We start from the raw sequence: 16,221 nt of genomic DNA, 5'->3' as shown, positions 1-16,221 counted from the left end.
CCTCATACCTTTATTTCTCATTACAAGCTGGATATGGTCTCCAGGAGCAGAGCTGACTTTGGTTCCACGGTTCTGAAGAGTCTGTTCCAATGAACCACCCAGGATATTAGGTGCTAGGGATGCTGTCCCAACCAGCAAGAACGAAGGCGAGACAGACAACTTAACATAAAGAAGTTATGTACCTACCATAATGTTCCATTTTAGTTGTCTTCATCTCGCCTTCTTTCTTGCGTCCCACCCTCCGTCCCCCTGTCCTATTGGACCAAGAGGAGTTCTTGTTTCACTGGCTGGGTGTTCTCTGGTTTGTTTCCTCCACTGACTTAGAATATTTGGCAGGTATAGTCAACCTATTTGTTTTTAGACCATTTTTTTTCTCTTGCTATGTCTGGAGTTAGCTATTTCAAACGAGATCTGGGTAGATATTGCTAGGCATCATGGGATAAGGGGTAGCCTCGAGCCAGTAAACAGCTCTCGAGCTATTGAAGATGGCAGAGTCGGAGCCGAGGATCGCCTCCGATCCCAACCAGCAAGAAAGAAGGTGAGATGAAGACAACTAACATGTAACATTATGGTAGGTACACAACTTCTTTTTTTGGCATGTATCTGTCTAAACATGTCACTCAACTTGAGAGATATTGGTGATAAGATCTCAATGATACCTACCTGTGCATTCCAGTTTCACAAGGAAAATAAGCAGTTCCTTATTTTAGAGTTGGACCACAGAAAATTACTGAGGCTCAACATATAGCATGACCTTTTAGAGGAGTTGACAAAGGTTAATGTATTGCAGAATAAAAGGAATGTCTCAGAACAAGAAATTTACTCATAATCTTTCTGGACTCCCTTATAACTCAGTTTGTTTTTAGGACTAGCTGCATTGCTTAGGTCTAGGAAATCTCTGTTTAATGTTTGATTGTTTTTGATTGACCTTAAGGTAATTTAAAAATGAAGATTTTTTGCATGTTTTAAGGAAACTGCTATAAAGCCTTAGCTGTGATTTTGGTATAGAGGAGTGTCTGGGGGCAGGGGACAGAGAGAGAGGCCCCTTGTCAGCACAACATATACACGGCTGTGTCTGATTTGTTTAGGTCCAAATGTATGTAGTGCATAGTGGCTATGACTGCAGATAAAAGATAATTTGGAATCAAGGCATTTGATTTTCATTTTATGCATTTATTACGAAGATTTATTAACTGGTTTTGGTTTGAACTGCAGAAAGAGGAGACTGGCAAAGAGATCGGAAGTTTAATTATGGTAACCAACAGTGGGGGCCAGATAGGCATCACCAGTATGATCAGCAGAGAGATCAGCGATACAAAGACTATCATTATGATGATCGTCGACCTCATGGTGATCCACGTAGGAATTCTGCCAACTACAGACCAAACAGTGCCCCACGGAAGAGGTTGTATGAACAGTATGGTGGTGATAGAGATCCCAGACATAGAGACTATTTTGACAGGTACATTTTCACATTCTCTTTTTAGTTGAGTTGTGTTTTGCTTGCTTTGTTGATTTATCTTTTTGTTAATGGTGAATGTTTGGCACCCTCCTTAATTAGTCTAAATGTGGGTTAATCTTTTTCTTTCCATTTTAGCAGTTTGTTGCAGGATTCTGTTTTTGGGGGTGGTGCATGTCCATCCTGTGAGAAGATGCTGTCTGCCGTGGGCATTCCTAGCCCCTGAGGGTGACTGTTCTTTTCTGCTGCTTGAACATTTCAGATCGCAGTCCTGACTTAAGCTTCTGCTTACAGTGACTTAGCATTAAAATTTTCTCATAAATGCCAAGCAACAAGGTGAGACCTGCACCAGCAAATGTTTTTTCCACCTGGGGAGGAGCATGACTTGAAGCTGTGCAAGTGCATCAACTTCGTTTCCTGCACACATCAGATTATGGTAGTTGTCAAAAGTACCTAGCTGTAACTGAACAGGAGGGTCCCATAGATCTTTGCCAAAAACTGGAAGAAATCTAGAGAAAGTCTGCTGACAGTTCAGTTTATTTCCGAAATTGCCCTTTAGACCCTTGCCATCCCCATGTTATATACTTGCCTTTAACTAGTGAGAGATGAGACTTGCATCAGTTATATTGCTTGGGGGGGGGGGTGATGGGACCTGGTGGAGGTGCAACCTATCTCCTATTCTTTCTTGTCTCCCTTTTTTTTTTTCTTTCTCTGCAGCCAACCATGTGCTGCCTCCAGCTCCTTTCTGCTTTCACCAGGTCTACTATACCCACCTTAGCCTCTTCTTTACTCAACCTGACCTATGTCAGGAGCCTGTGAAGAGACTGGGACTGGTGCAATGTCATACTGCTGCTGGGCAGTGTACCATAACTTTTGCCTCTTGCAGCAGCCTTGACAACTCTATAATAGCTGCCCTTGGGAGGTGCGTGAGTGCTTCCAGTAAGCGGCTTACCACTTATGCAGCATGAAGCTCACCAGGCTTGTGCACTGTATTGTTGCAGTGAGCTTTGGCAGCCTCCCTCCTCCTAGGACGTGTGAGCTAACATCAACAGCAATCTCTTGTCAACCCCCAGTAGCTCCTCTAGAGTTCATCCTGCTAATCAAACAAGGGTCATGTGGAGCACAGTAAGAGCCTTATCCCACTCTGCCATGGAGCCACTTTCCAGCTACCATCTGCATCCCAGATTGTAGGTGCTGTCCCTTTCTCAATCATACTAGTGTCCAGTCTGATTCTAAGTAATGGTTTCCTGAATCTTTTGGCAAAGGCTTGATGGTTACTCGAGCCTTAACACTCTTCTTTCCAAATTTCCATCTGTTTATTTGGCTTTATGGTGTAGAGCGCTTGAGCCATGACTTGTGACTCAGTTGGCCTGGGTTCATTTAACGATCCAGACACAGAATGGGCATGGCTGTTTAGGAAGAGGTGTGAAGGGACAGTGTCTACTGGCCTGAAACTAGTAGGGTAGTTGAGGAGCTCAGCTTGATGGTACATCTCCTATTCTTGAATCCCTAGTACAGACCAGAGATCAAATGGGAGCTACCCATTTGCAAAAGGGCATTGTTACTTGAGGGGCTGTGTCACTATGTGAGGGGAGGGGCCAGGACATTTTTAAAAAAAAATCCTATTGCTAGAATGTTTGTGAGGGCACAGGTTTCCCTTATGGCTGCCTATATGATGGCCGCTTTAGAGATCCATAGAACTTGAGGATTGTCAGTCACTGGGGCAAAAAGCATGGAAAAAAGTCCAGTGATGGCTGCCTGTATAATGGCCGTAACATCATCAGCTGTTTGATGGGCAGGAGTGTAGAACTGTCAGCTGGGTGGTTGATAAGGGCATGGTCCAGAAAAAAACTAAAGTTCATCTACCCCACCTCAGACCAGCAGGGTTCAGTGGGCCAGGTAGAATAGGGTCTTTCCAATCTAGAGTTTAAGGCCAGGCCTCCTCTAAGTTAATGTTATAAGTTTGGTTGGTCTTTTCCAGAGAGGTATTGATTTGCACCTTTAAGAACATGGTATGATGCCAGCACCAGCCTTTCTGGTCTTTCCACAGTCTTTACCAGGCATGCGCTCAAGCATTGACTCAGTCACCTGACAACTGGTGAGTATTCATCACATTTTGCTCTCCACAGATATCTTACATGCATGAACTTGTGCTGCAGTAGGTATAAGACTGTAGAATTTCCCTCCTCTTATTTTTTCTGAAGAGTTTGAGGGCCCAGAGTCATATTACCTCCAAGACAGTCTGAGAGATCATGGTAATTTATTTTCAAGATGGACAAGGATGAGTCCTTCCCATATTACAGTTTGTTACTAATGCACTACACCTTTAGATAAATCTATTTTTTTAACCTCTTTGCCACTGTTTCCTGTAGATTATCAACTGCCTTCTGGTTAGTCAACTTATACATTCCCACTTTAGTGGTAGTGAGATTTGACCGTGAAAGGTCATCATTATGTCAGTCATCAGAGATGGCTCTATTTTTCCCCCTTGTATTAGCCCTGACCTCCAGTGCCCTTCCATTTGACAACCTGTAGATGGAGCATGCAGTGAGAATCAACATTAAACCATCCCTTACATCCACAAGGGGCTTATGTTTGCAGGGCATCCTTTCTCACCTACATGAGGCAGAATGTAGTTGTTACTCAAGCCTTCACTAAGGAAATCAGGCCATTTATATGTACGCCTTGGACTGTGCATTCTTTCCACCCCAGGATGGGCACACCCATCCTCCTAACCTGTACTGTACTCTGGTTACAAGGGCCATCCTAGTCATGTATTTCTGTCTCTGTGCAACTTTTGGAGAACTGTTGAAGGTCATGAAGTCCTTTGTGGACTGGTCTATGGTTGTTATCCCCCCCCCCCCCTTCCAGAAACTGTCCTATGTTTCTGAAGAAGAAGAATGGAAAGAGAGAGACATTAGATCATGTTCCTACTTTGGAATTAGTCATTAAGGATATCCTTTTTGCAGTTTTGAAACACCTGAACTGTACTACTCTGGCTCCCTTGAAGGTGTGGATGCTTTTTTAAAATCCTCAGCCATATAGTAAGATCCTGCCAAAGCATTGTCGTGCTGATTCCTGTGTGATCTCTTCTCACTTAAAATTCAGAGAACTCTGTACTTGGCCACGTCACCACCAGACAAGTTGCTAAAAATCTTGGAGAAGGGGTGTACAGGAGAAAATTCTTTTCTGCCACATTAGTTCTGTGTTTCACCTTACCAGATGCCAGTCCTCCCAGCTGGATTTGTCAGTAGAAGAACTTTCCTCCCTACCTGAATGTGTGCTCAAGGAAAAGGAGGTGAAGGTAGACTTCTTGAGGAGAGCTGGAGTTTAGACTTTGCTGATGGAGTGGCTGAGATGGTAAGCACTTGCATGTGCCAGTTAGTCTGGAATGGCTGAAATTGTCCTCCCTTCAGGGGAGTCTTGGGCAGCCCTTTCTGGCCTTCCATTGAAATCTATCCATCCATTGAAATCTATCCATCCTCAACCCCTTTTTCCCATTTTGCACAAGGGGTCGGGGTGTCACTTCAACAGTGACAATCATCTCAAGCCAAGGTTTACACTGCTGGGTGGCCAGCCCTGCCTTGGTAGTTCATCTCTACCACTCACTCGCACCTATGGCCAATTTAGTGTGTCCCAGTCACCTGCTGTATGTCTTTGGAATGTGGGAGGAAACTGGAGCACCTGGAGGAAACGCACATGACCACAGGGAGGACATGCAGACTCCACACAACAGTGAGAGTTGAACTGGAGAACCTCTTGCTGTGAGGTGACAACGTTAACAGCTTCACCACTGTGGGGGGGTGCACTAACCAGCCTGGCTTCAACGGGATGATCTAGTGGATGGCCATTTGAAGAGAAGGCAGACACTCCTCACTGAGGAGTAATATCTCTGTACCCTATTCTTGCTTCCTTCATCTCTCCTTTTATTCTTCCAAGCCTAGCTGGTATGCCAAGAAGAGAAGCAGCAGCTTCCTTATATCCAATAAATACTCCTTGTTAATGCATGCAAAATAGTGGTCAGGAGGAGGAATGAGGTGCAAGGGATGTAGGAACTGTGCAATTTATGTATTGTTGAAGTGAATTATTAAAAAGAAAATGTACAGTGGGTATAAAAAGTGTACACACCCCTGTTAAAATGCCAGGTTTTTAAAAAATGAGACTACAATAAATCATTACAAAACTTTTCCCACCTTTAATGTGACCCATAATCTGTACAATTCAGTTGAAAAACAAACAAATCTGTTTAGGGGGGGGGGGGGGTATATAAAAAAAAACGTACAGTACACTGGATGCCTAAGTGTGCACACCCTTAAAGTAATACTTTGTTGTGTGTGCACACCCTTAAACCAATACTTTGTTGTGCACACCCTTAAAGTAATACTTTGTTGAAGCACCTTTTGATTTAATTATAGCATTCAGTCTTCTTGGGTAGGAGTCTATCAGCATGGCACATCTTGATTTGACAATATTTGCCCACTCTTTCTTGCAAAAGCACTCCAAATCTGTCAGATTGTGAGGGCATCTCTTGTGCTCAGCCATCTTCAGGTCACCCCACAAATTTTCTGTTGGATTTAGGTCTGGGCTCTGGCTGGGCCATTCCAAAACTTAAAATTTCTTCTGCTGAAGCCATTCTTTTGTTGATCTGGATGTATGATTGGGGTCATTGTCGTGTTGAAAGGTGAAATTCCTCTTCATCTTCAGCTCTCTAGCAGACGTGACTGGTATTTGGAACTGTTCATAATTCCCTCCACTTTGACTAAAGCCCCAGTTCCAGCTGAAGAAAAGCAATCCCAAAACATGATACTGCCATCACCATGCTTCACTCTGGGGATGGTGTTCTTTTGGTGATGCGAAGTGTTGTTTTTGTGCCAAATGTACCTTTTGGAGTTGTGGCCAAAAAGTTCAACCTTTGTCTCATGAGACCATAACACCTTTTCTCACATGCTTTTGGGAGACTTGATAGTATTGTTTTGCAAATTTTAGCCAGGCCTGGATTTTTTTTTGTGTAAAAAAAGGCTTCCATCTTGCAACCCTAACCCATAGTCCAGACATGGAGAATATGGAAGATTGTTGTCACATGTAGTACACACCCAGTACTTGCCACAAATTCCTGCAGCTCCTTAAGTGTTGCTGTATGTCTCTTGGCAGCCTTCCTGACCAGTTTTTGTTTTGTCTTTTCATCAATTTTGGAGGGACGTCCAGATGTTCTTCATGTTTCACTGTTGCAGTCATCACACTTGGAGTTATCTGCCTAGAGGTAGCCCCTCAGTTGGCCTGAATACCAGAGTCTTGGGATTTCTGTGTCGGATGCTGTCGCCACTTCCATGACGTCAGGTCGTCCGGGATATAAAACATGCAGCCGACGCCATTACATCAGCTTTTCTTGCCATGCGAGAGCCCGAAGCAGAAGCAGTTCAAAAGTGTTGGTCGGCCGCTTCCTGAAATATCCATTTTTCGAGTTTCAAACCTGAAGTCTTCTAAAGCTAAGTAATCCCATTGGGGATCCTTTTGTCTTGTTCTAAAGGATGTCAGAAAAAGTTAACAATTGTCTTGCATGTGGAAAGCAAATACCTCACAGAGATTTTCATTTTTACTGCGTCACCTGATTAGGCCCAGACGACGATGTCCATCGCTGTCGGTTTTATGCCTTGTTCAATGCCCAAACTATTCGTCGTTGGGCTATTTTTGTCACTAAATTCTTTCGCTCTCGTTCACCGTATTCCGAAATTGCTTTGATAAGCCATCTGACTACCGATCTTCCAAAAAAATGCAAGGATAAAGACAGAGACAGACTGCATAGGTCCAAAACTGCCGACGATGCTTCCGTTAAGCTAGTCGCCAGTCCGCCGGTACTCAGTGAGGCGCTTTTGCGGCCCCTGTTACCCGCTTCTACAGATTTGCAGGCCTCTACTGAGACACATTTGGTGTCTGGTATGCCACGAGATGCTTCTTCGACTATGGAACCTGCCGATGTCTCTACCTTGGATGGGTCCAGAGCCGCTGTGCAGGCACCGGCTTCTGAGGGTGCATTCAGACCTTCCAATGTTCGTATTAAGCCGACTACTTCGTTAATGACTAAAACTACCGAATTTCTCAGGCCCAGAATTTGCACTACGCCTAGGTAACCGATGACCATAGCGCATTCTCAAGCTCCTATGCCACAGAAACAAATGCTTAGACTGACTGAAGACCTTATTACTTTAATTAGGTGAAGCCAGCCCCTCTGAAAGACAAAGAATTTCCTTTTGCTTCTACAGACCATGAGTCCGATGACTCTTTGACCCCTGTGATTACCAGGAACATACCCTTATCTACCTATGAGGACCCAGATGCAGAGGATTCCATTCCCTCTGCCTCACCCCCAGAGGACTTTTCTTTCGGTGAAACCTTACATACCCTAAGAGAGCATTTCCTCTGGGAATGCCAGGACTACCCACAGTCAAAAAGAGACTCTTGGAATTTTTAGACTTACCTTGGCATAGGCCTCTAGCTATACCCCATGTCCTGGATATTGTAGATGACTTCATGGAATCCAGTCGTACCCCTTATACTTTACCACCAACTCCTAGAAAGCCTGACAGGTACTACAGAGTACTTGACTCTCACAAATTTCTCTTTAAAAATCCCACTATGGATCCAGAGACCATTTCCCAGGGACCTAAAGGTATTCAGGCTACTACAGCTCAAAACCCTACCCCTTAGGGCAGGGATTCTATGGCTTTTAGACAGATGGGTTAAGAAGGTATATATCTTTGCAACTTTTGGCATCAGGGCTTTAAATTGACCAGCAGCATATTATGGAACTAATTAAACAAAAAATGTTGTTGATTCCTGATTGTGCAGAAAATAAAGACTTACAAGAGTTGATGCATTCGGCAAACCAAGTTGGTAAACATACTTTGCAGTGTGGTTTTGATGCCTTAGAAGCATTTTGCAGGGCTGCTGTCACTGGGTCTGTTCTGAGAAGGCATGCTTGACTGAAGGAACAAATCTTGCCAGACCATGTCAAAGCAAAATTACTAGATCTTCCATTAAACCAAGAATGTTTGTTTGGCTCAAAAGCAGAAGTAATTCTTAAAAAGATGGAGGAAAAAGCTGAATCTATGCAAACTGTTAAAGATTTGTTACAGGTACAGCCACCTAGATTCAGTAGGCATTGGCCTTTAAAAAATTGGTCCTTTTCAGTCCCTCCCTGACTTTCTCAGTCCAAACCCAGGGGCAACAGACCACAAAGACTACAGTCTCAGGGTATGCACAGCTCTAAACAATGGAGTGCTCCCTCCTCAAAAACGGAGTGGTAAGCTACCCCCTTATGGAAAAAGTTCAAAATGACTTGTCCTTCATCCTTCCCAGCCATGACTAAGTACTTGCACCCCTACGGGGAAGACTCGCCCTGCATGCAAAAAACTGGGAGTATATTACCCAGGACCGATGGGTCTTAAACATTGTATTCCAGGGATACAGATTCTACTTCTCCCACTGCCAACCCCAAGCAGATTGCCAGACCTTCCTCCAAACCAGTGGGTAGAGGCCCAAAAGCAAGTACTTTCTTTCCTCAGTATCAGAGCTATTCAACCTGTTGCAACAGAGCAAAGGGGACAACGTTTATACTCCAGACTGTTCCTGGTGCCCAGAAAAGAGAACTCTTGGCACCCTATTCTGGATCTGTCAACTCTCAGCTCCTTCCTGGTGGTACCAAAATTCAAAATGCTTACACTCCAGTAGTTGCTTCTTATGCTAGCCAAGGACTCCTGGCTAGTCACCCTTGACTTAAAAAAAGCTTATCTGCACATCTCCATAAGGGAATCTTGCAGGAAATATCTACATTTCAGGGCATGCTGTATGCACGATCAGTTCTCTGCACTTCCCTTTGGCTTATCTACTGCGCCCAGGGTTTTCACAAAGTGCCTGGCTCCAGCCATTGCATACTGCAGGCAGAGAAATATTCAAATTTACCCATACTTGGATGATTGCCTGATTCAGGTGGACAGTCAGGAATTGCAACTTCAGCACCTGATGTTTGTAAAGCGACTCCTAACTTCTCTGGGGTATTCCATCAACAAAAAGAAGTCACATCTGGTGCCCAGCCAAAAGATAGCATTCCTGGGAGCAAGCTTGAACACAACTTCCCAGATGGCATTCCTCACTCCAGAAAAGCAGGTTTATTTGACAAATTACTTTAAACTACTGGCCACCCAAACCCAGCTATCTGCAAGAAAAATACTGCAAGCCCTAGGGTTCATTTCCTCATGCATTCTACTAATTCCATATGCAAAACTGTATATGAGAAAACTTCAGTGGTACTCGAAAAGTCTCTGGTGTCAACATTCTCTGGACTGCAAACAGTAATTCCTATCATTCCTTGCCTAAGGGCAGATTTCCTTTGATGGGCAGAGGCTTGCAACCACAACAAGGGACTCCCTTTCACTCAACCCCCCGCCGCCCAAACCCTGACAACAGACGCATCAGATTATGCATGGGGGGCTCACATGGCAGGCAAATGCACTCAAGGGAAATGGAGCCGAGGACAAATTCACCTGCATATCAATCGAAAAGAAATGTTAGCTGTCCAGAATGCACTGACAGCCTTCAAATACCTTATCCTGCCAGGACAACTCTTGATAAAGACAGACAACACCACAGTTATGTGATACATAAACAAGCAGGGGGTGGACTCAGTCCTACCCATTCTGCAGGTTAACCATGGCTCTGTGGAATACAGCCTTGAGCTATCAAGTGCACCTGCAAGCTCAATTCCTGCCAGGCAAACAAAATTCACTGGCAGACGACTTAAGCAGAAATCTAATGGACCCACGAGTGGAAACTGGAACCCAACTCATTCATACTTCTAATACACAGGTGGGGGACACCAGAAGTGGACCTATTTGCTTCCCCCAAAACCATCAACTAAGCAAATTTTGCAACAGAATTTCCCCAGCCAAGCATGGAAAGTGGATGGCCCTATCCTTTACATGGGAAAACCTCTCAATCTATGCATTTCCCCCTCTGCCCCTCCTTTCAAAAGTACTACTCAAGATCAAACAGGACAGGCCAAGGACAGTCCTTATTGCAACAGACTGGCCACGCCAGCACTGGTACCCACTCCTACTCAGTCTGATAGCAGTGCCACCCTGGCACCTACATCAGACCCCCTCTCTGCTGTCCCAGCAGGAGGGACAGATTTTCATCCTCAGCCGCAAATCCTGAACCTGGCAGCCTGGCTTATTCCCTGAATACATCACCAGCAACCCTCAGCAAACAGGTGCTGGATGTTATCCTTGAGACCAGAAGGCCTAGTACTAGGAAATTCTATTAAAAAAAGTGGAAAAGGTACTGTTCTTGGAGCCAGTCTCAAGGAAAGGACACAGCCGTGCCCACCTTACCTCAAATCCTAGATTATCTAGCAGAGCTGCTCCACAAAGGCCTATCCTTCTCATCAATTAAGATTCATGCCTCTGCCATCTCAGCTCATTACAATACTGAACCCACCCCTCTTCTCTCACCCTCTGATCAAACAGTTCCTGAGAGGAGCTAACAATTTAAGATCCCTCAAGGAGAGCTCCCACTCCTGCCTGGGACCTTAACTTTGTACTAGTGAAGCTCACACTCCCCCCTTTTGAGCCTGCTGCTACAGCAGAGTTAACATTCCTCTCTTGGAAAACAGCCTTACGTCTAGCTATCACTTCAGCAAGAAGAGTGTCTGAGTTACAGGCCTTTATGGCTGTGGAACCCTTCATTATCTTCCATGCGGACAGGGTTTCCCTCAGGACTAGCCCATCATTTATGCCCAAGGTGGTATCCAGTGTGGCTTTAAACCAATCCATCTATTTACCAACCTTTTTTCCTAATCTTCAGAATAAAGGGGAAAGGATGCTGCACTCCTTGGACGTGCACAGACAGCTCAGGTTCTACCTTGACAAGACTAAACCTTTCAGAAAATCTAACCAGTTGCTAGTCAGCTTTGCTACAGGGGCAGAAGGCAAGGCCACTTCAAAGCAAACCATTTCTAAATGGGAAGCACACTGCATCCATTTCTGCTACAAACACCATGGAAAACCTACCCCACAGGGGATCAGACTTCATTCCATTAGGGCTACCTCAACCTCTACAGCATTTCTCAGGGGAGTCCCTCCCAGGGACATCCTGAAAGCTGCATCCTGGAGTTCTGTACACACCTTCACCAAGCATTACCACTTACCTATCTTTTCTAAATCCAGAGCTGGATTAGCCACAGCAGTCTTACAAGGCCTGCTAGCCAGCTGTAATACTTAGACTGCCTCCACCCTTCCTCAGCTTTGGGAATCAACTCAAGTGTGATGACTGCAACAGTGAAACACGAAGAACATGGTACAGTTGTGTACACTTACCATAAATGTAAATGTTCGAGTGTATTCACTGTTGCAGTCCTGGTTACCCTCCCTCCAGCCCCCTGTCTTTCCTGTACTTTCTACCTATCCTCTTTTTTGGCCATATCTTATGGCAATGGTATTTACTTTCTACTGGAGGTGTTCCACACCATGTGATTGCTTCCTATTTGGGGGCTCCTGACATCTGGGGCAAGAGAAACTGATGCAATGGAGTCGGCTGCCTGTTTTATACCCCTGACGACCTGACGTCATGGAAGAGGTAACAGCATCCGATGCATAAATCCCAAGACTCTGGTATTCGGGCTACCTGTAGGCAGATAACCCCAAGTGTGATGACTGCAACAGTGAGTACACTCGAACATCTACATTTATGTTAAGTGTACACAACTGTACTTTCTTTGCAACGTCACTGTTTTCCCAGATTTTCTCCACTTTTTGATGACTGTCTTCACTGTGTTCCATGGTATAGCCAATGGTGTGGAAATTTTGTACCCTTCTCCCGACTGATACCTATCGACAATGAGATCCCTTTGATGCTTTGTAAACTTTCTGTGAAGCATGGCTTTTGCTATAGCAGACAACTGAGTAAATGGTCAGGAAAATCCTACTAGGACAGCTGAACTTCATTTGGGATTAATCAGAGTCTCTTTAATTCATGGCTGGTATGTACCCAAGAAGAATGAATGCTGTAATTCATTCAAAATGTGTTCAACAAAGTATTAGTTTAAGGGTGTGCACCCAGAACAAAGTATTAGTTTAAATGTATGCACACTTATGCAACCAGCGTATTGTACTTTTTATATTTTTCCCCTAACATATTTGTTTGTTTTTCAACTGAATTGTACCAGTTATAGGTCACATTAAAGGGGGGAAAGGTTTTGAAATGATTTATTCTGGTCTCATTTTTTTTTATCACAAAAACCTGGAATTTTAACAGGGGTGTGTATACTTTTTATATCCACTGTATGTATACTGCCTGGGAATATTGAAAATGTCACTGTAGTTTTAATTTCTTTTACTTTATGCATACCCGTGTCTTTATGCAAATTGTGATTTAATAAAGTTGTTTAAAAAGTAGATAAAACACACACACAAAGAAGAAATGCTTCTTTATTGTTATATACAGTCTTGCTGTTTATATTGATACCAGCCATGTCATCCTTGAAGATGACTCTACACCCTACGGTTGGACAGTATTTCTCAAGAGTTTTTCCAGCTTCTGTTGGAGGCATTGTAAATTTATCGATGTTATTTTTGTGGTAGTGGAGGACCCTATTGTAGAACTGGTGGGCCTTTCCCCATAAAAGGTTCTGCAAGGTGTCCAAGCCACCTCCATTTAATTCTTTGGACAGGTCTAGGCTGTCTTCCTCAAACTGGCTTTAGCTGTTCCTTCAGCTCTAGACTAAACATCCAGTTTCCACCTCTTTCTGTTTCTGAAGGGGTCAGAAGGTTTGAATTCCTGCCATCTTGGACATCAGTGGTTTCCCTTATTACAACTAATAAGTTCTGGGTGATCAATCTCCCCAGTCGTCTCTCTGCTGTTGTATGATTCATGTATGGTAGCTTTAGACATGTCTGTGTTCTAGCAAATTGCTGTCTAGATCTGCACATCAGGATCCTGTGCTTCACTCTGGGTGGGCACCTCTTACCAAATTCAGTATGTAGAGTTGCTGTTGGGCTTTCTTCTGCATCCATTGTATTTACCAAGTTGTTGTCAGTGTTTACTGGAGCTTTGCAGGAGCTCGAGCTTCACGTATTTCACCTGCTTGAGCAACTAAGTTCTGAAAGTCCACTGAAAGAATGTTTGGTAGCACTTAAGTTGGGTAAGGACACATTAGTGGTTTCATGTTCAAACTCTCTTTTACTTTCTAGACTTGATGGGATTTGCAGAGCTAAGGATGTGTGTGTGTTGCAGTAGAATGTTAAGTGCCAGTGGCTTTGAAGTCATCACTTTCAAAAGATTTTCTGGCATCAGACCTCTGCCATTGACCCTGGATTGATGGGCAAGTCTCCTCATCCTTCAAGTGAGCCTTGTGCATTAGGGCAAGGGGACAGTTCATGGCGATGTATTCACCATTCCTTGGTAAAGAAGTTCCTCCATTTTTCTTCCATTTTGTCTGGTTCCTTGCTTTAAAGCAAAATTCAGAGAAGGAAACCATTTGGCTGCACCTCATAGCCAAGAACATTTGGTTTTAGACTCTCAGGTCCCTAGTAGTAGAGGGAGCTCTTCTGGTATTAGCCAGTGAAGTTACATTAGGACCTGGCTCTTACATTAGGACCTGGCTCTTTCATTAAGACCCCCCACTTATCCTGCTGAATTTCTTGGCTAGGTTGTCAGAAATTATTGAGATGCTCTCCCTCAGTCATAGTACTGTGTTTGAGCAATGCATTGTCCCCTGAACTGCCCCAGTCCAGTCAGCCAGTTTTTAGATGTATGTGCCCTGACTCAGACACCTGTACGATTTATAGGCCTCGGTCATTCTACACTCACACGTCAGCTATTCCTTCCTGTCATGACCTTAAGGAGGGTGGGATTATGACAAATCATTTGGCCACATAATTCCTTAAGAGAAGTTTGTGTCATTTGTTAAAACAAATGATGATGATGTTTCTGTTGGTACAAGTTATTTTTTTTAACTGTATATTTTTTGTATGCCTGGCCTGTAGTACGTTTCCTTCTCATTACTAATGGCTCTGTGGGATGTGAGGGGTGGCAGTTTACTTGGAAGGAGGGATTCCAGTGTGAACTAGTCTTCAGTATTTGAAGAGTAGTTCACAAAGAAAGTTTTAAAGCAAAAAGTAAAACGAATCTTGTATTTTATTTGTATATTTTTTTATTTATTTTGCATTTGTTTACCGGGAAAGTCCAATTTGGAATGAAACCAATTTTCAGCAGAGGCCCAGGGAGAAATGCTCCAGACGTACGTCTTTGTAACGTGGGAGGTAACCGGAGTACCCGAAGGAAACCCATACGAGTGCAGGAGGGCATGCAGACCCCGCACAGAAGGCACTCCAGCCAGGAATCGAACCAGAGAATGTCTTGCTGTGAAGTGTCAACACTACTGCTGCACCACTGCACTTTCCAGACTTTCCCTACTGTTTGTATAAAAAATGGTATCAGAGAATGGTGTGTAATTTTAAATATTTGTAGATTTTGATGGGAGAAAACTGCGAAAGCTGAGAAAATGAATTGGAAATTCTCAGTTATTCCTTACTTGAAGTAAAGACAATTTGTGTTGATTCCTTTGAGTTTCTGACATTATTGATTTGGAAAGAACTTGCAATGAAATTGTATCATGACACTGATATGGCTAAACTGATTAAAATTATTTGATAAAAATGTTCTCAGTGGAAAGAAAGGGCAAGCCATATGTATTTCTCTCTAATATTGGTAACCCTCTTTGTAGGGTCGTCTTGTGGTTATCTTTTTTTGCTGATCAGAATGAATTTTGCTTCTGTTTTGCTTGAAGTTCCTACTTTCTGGATTGGGTGTGTATATATTTGATGTAGTAGGTTGACTGCCTAAGTGGATTTTTCCACTGTGCCCGCTGAATCTTTGCCCCTGCATATTTCATATCTCGGTCCTTGCTGACATCATTCTGTTCCCATGCTTTTTTCCTTCAAGTTGTTTGTGTTTGTATGGAGCCTGCATTGGTTGGCAAAAGGAAGCTTCTAAGTGGGACTGGTGCAGTGGTGGGAAGGAAAAGCTAGAGTTCTTGACTGGTCAGTGTCTCATCTTCCTTAGGCAAATCTAACCCTCCTAAAGTAAGTCCATGTATTATTTTTCCATGGCCTCCTGGTCCTTGCTGAACTGAAGATTGGCTCATTTACGTGAGCTTGTTCAGGTAGATCAGAATAGTTAGGACAGTACTGCTTGTTGACGGAACCCCAAGGCCCATCAGGGTTAGCCTTCCTTGGTTGAGGAGGATCTGTCAGACAGGCCCATACCAGAATTTGTGTTTGAAAAGCAGGATGTCAGAGGCTTTGTTTCTTGGTCGGTGGTTGTTGTGGGCTTGTTGATAAAAAATACTAGATATAGGTCTGGTGAGGATGTCTGCCCATTGCATTTGGGCAGTGATCTGCTTGACACCCACTACCTGTTCATCTTGCATTGGCACAAGCTTGTGCAGTGCCCCTTGCTCAATGTTGTTGAAGGATGTTGGGTCTCCCTCCCCCCTTTTCTTGGGAACCTTCTGGTAGTGAAGTTCTTAGCACTAAGATGGGGAAGTATAGTGACTGCCAGTTTCTTGAGTTATACTGCGTGTGCCTTTTTTTGGAGATTTTTCTGTGCCCCCGCGGGCCCCCCCCCCTCCTGGCTGAGCCTCTCATAATGCTGTTTTGGAAACTTTGAGACTCATCACTTTTGATACTGCAATCCTTAAGAGGGTCAAT

At 43.8% G+C, this 16,221-nt stretch overlaps 1 protein-coding gene across 1 annotated transcript in view; it reads left to right on the top strand.

Moving 5' to 3' along the window:
* Window positions 1–1,208: 1,208 nt before the first annotated feature.
* LOC122806205 (chromodomain-helicase-DNA-binding protein 2-like) overlaps window positions 1,209–16,221 on the top strand; it is a gene marked incomplete at its 5' end in the record, with an annotated part of 80,677 nt that continues 65,664 nt past the window's right edge. The window contains one exon of the mRNA XM_044076433.1: window positions 1,209–1,462. Coding sequence (XP_043932368.1) covers window positions 1,209–1,462 — 254 coding nt within the window. The remainder of the gene's footprint in view (window positions 1,463–16,221) is intronic.

This window comes from Protopterus annectens, chromosome 7.part0 (genome assembly GCF_019279795.1).
Source record: "Protopterus annectens isolate FY-2018-M chromosome 7.part0, PAN1.0, whole genome shotgun sequence".
Taxonomy (NCBI): domain Eukaryota; kingdom Metazoa; phylum Chordata; order Ceratodontiformes; family Protopteridae; genus Protopterus; species Protopterus annectens.
The sequence above is the reverse complement of the archived record's forward strand: the minus strand, read 5'-3'. Positions and strand labels throughout refer to the sequence as shown.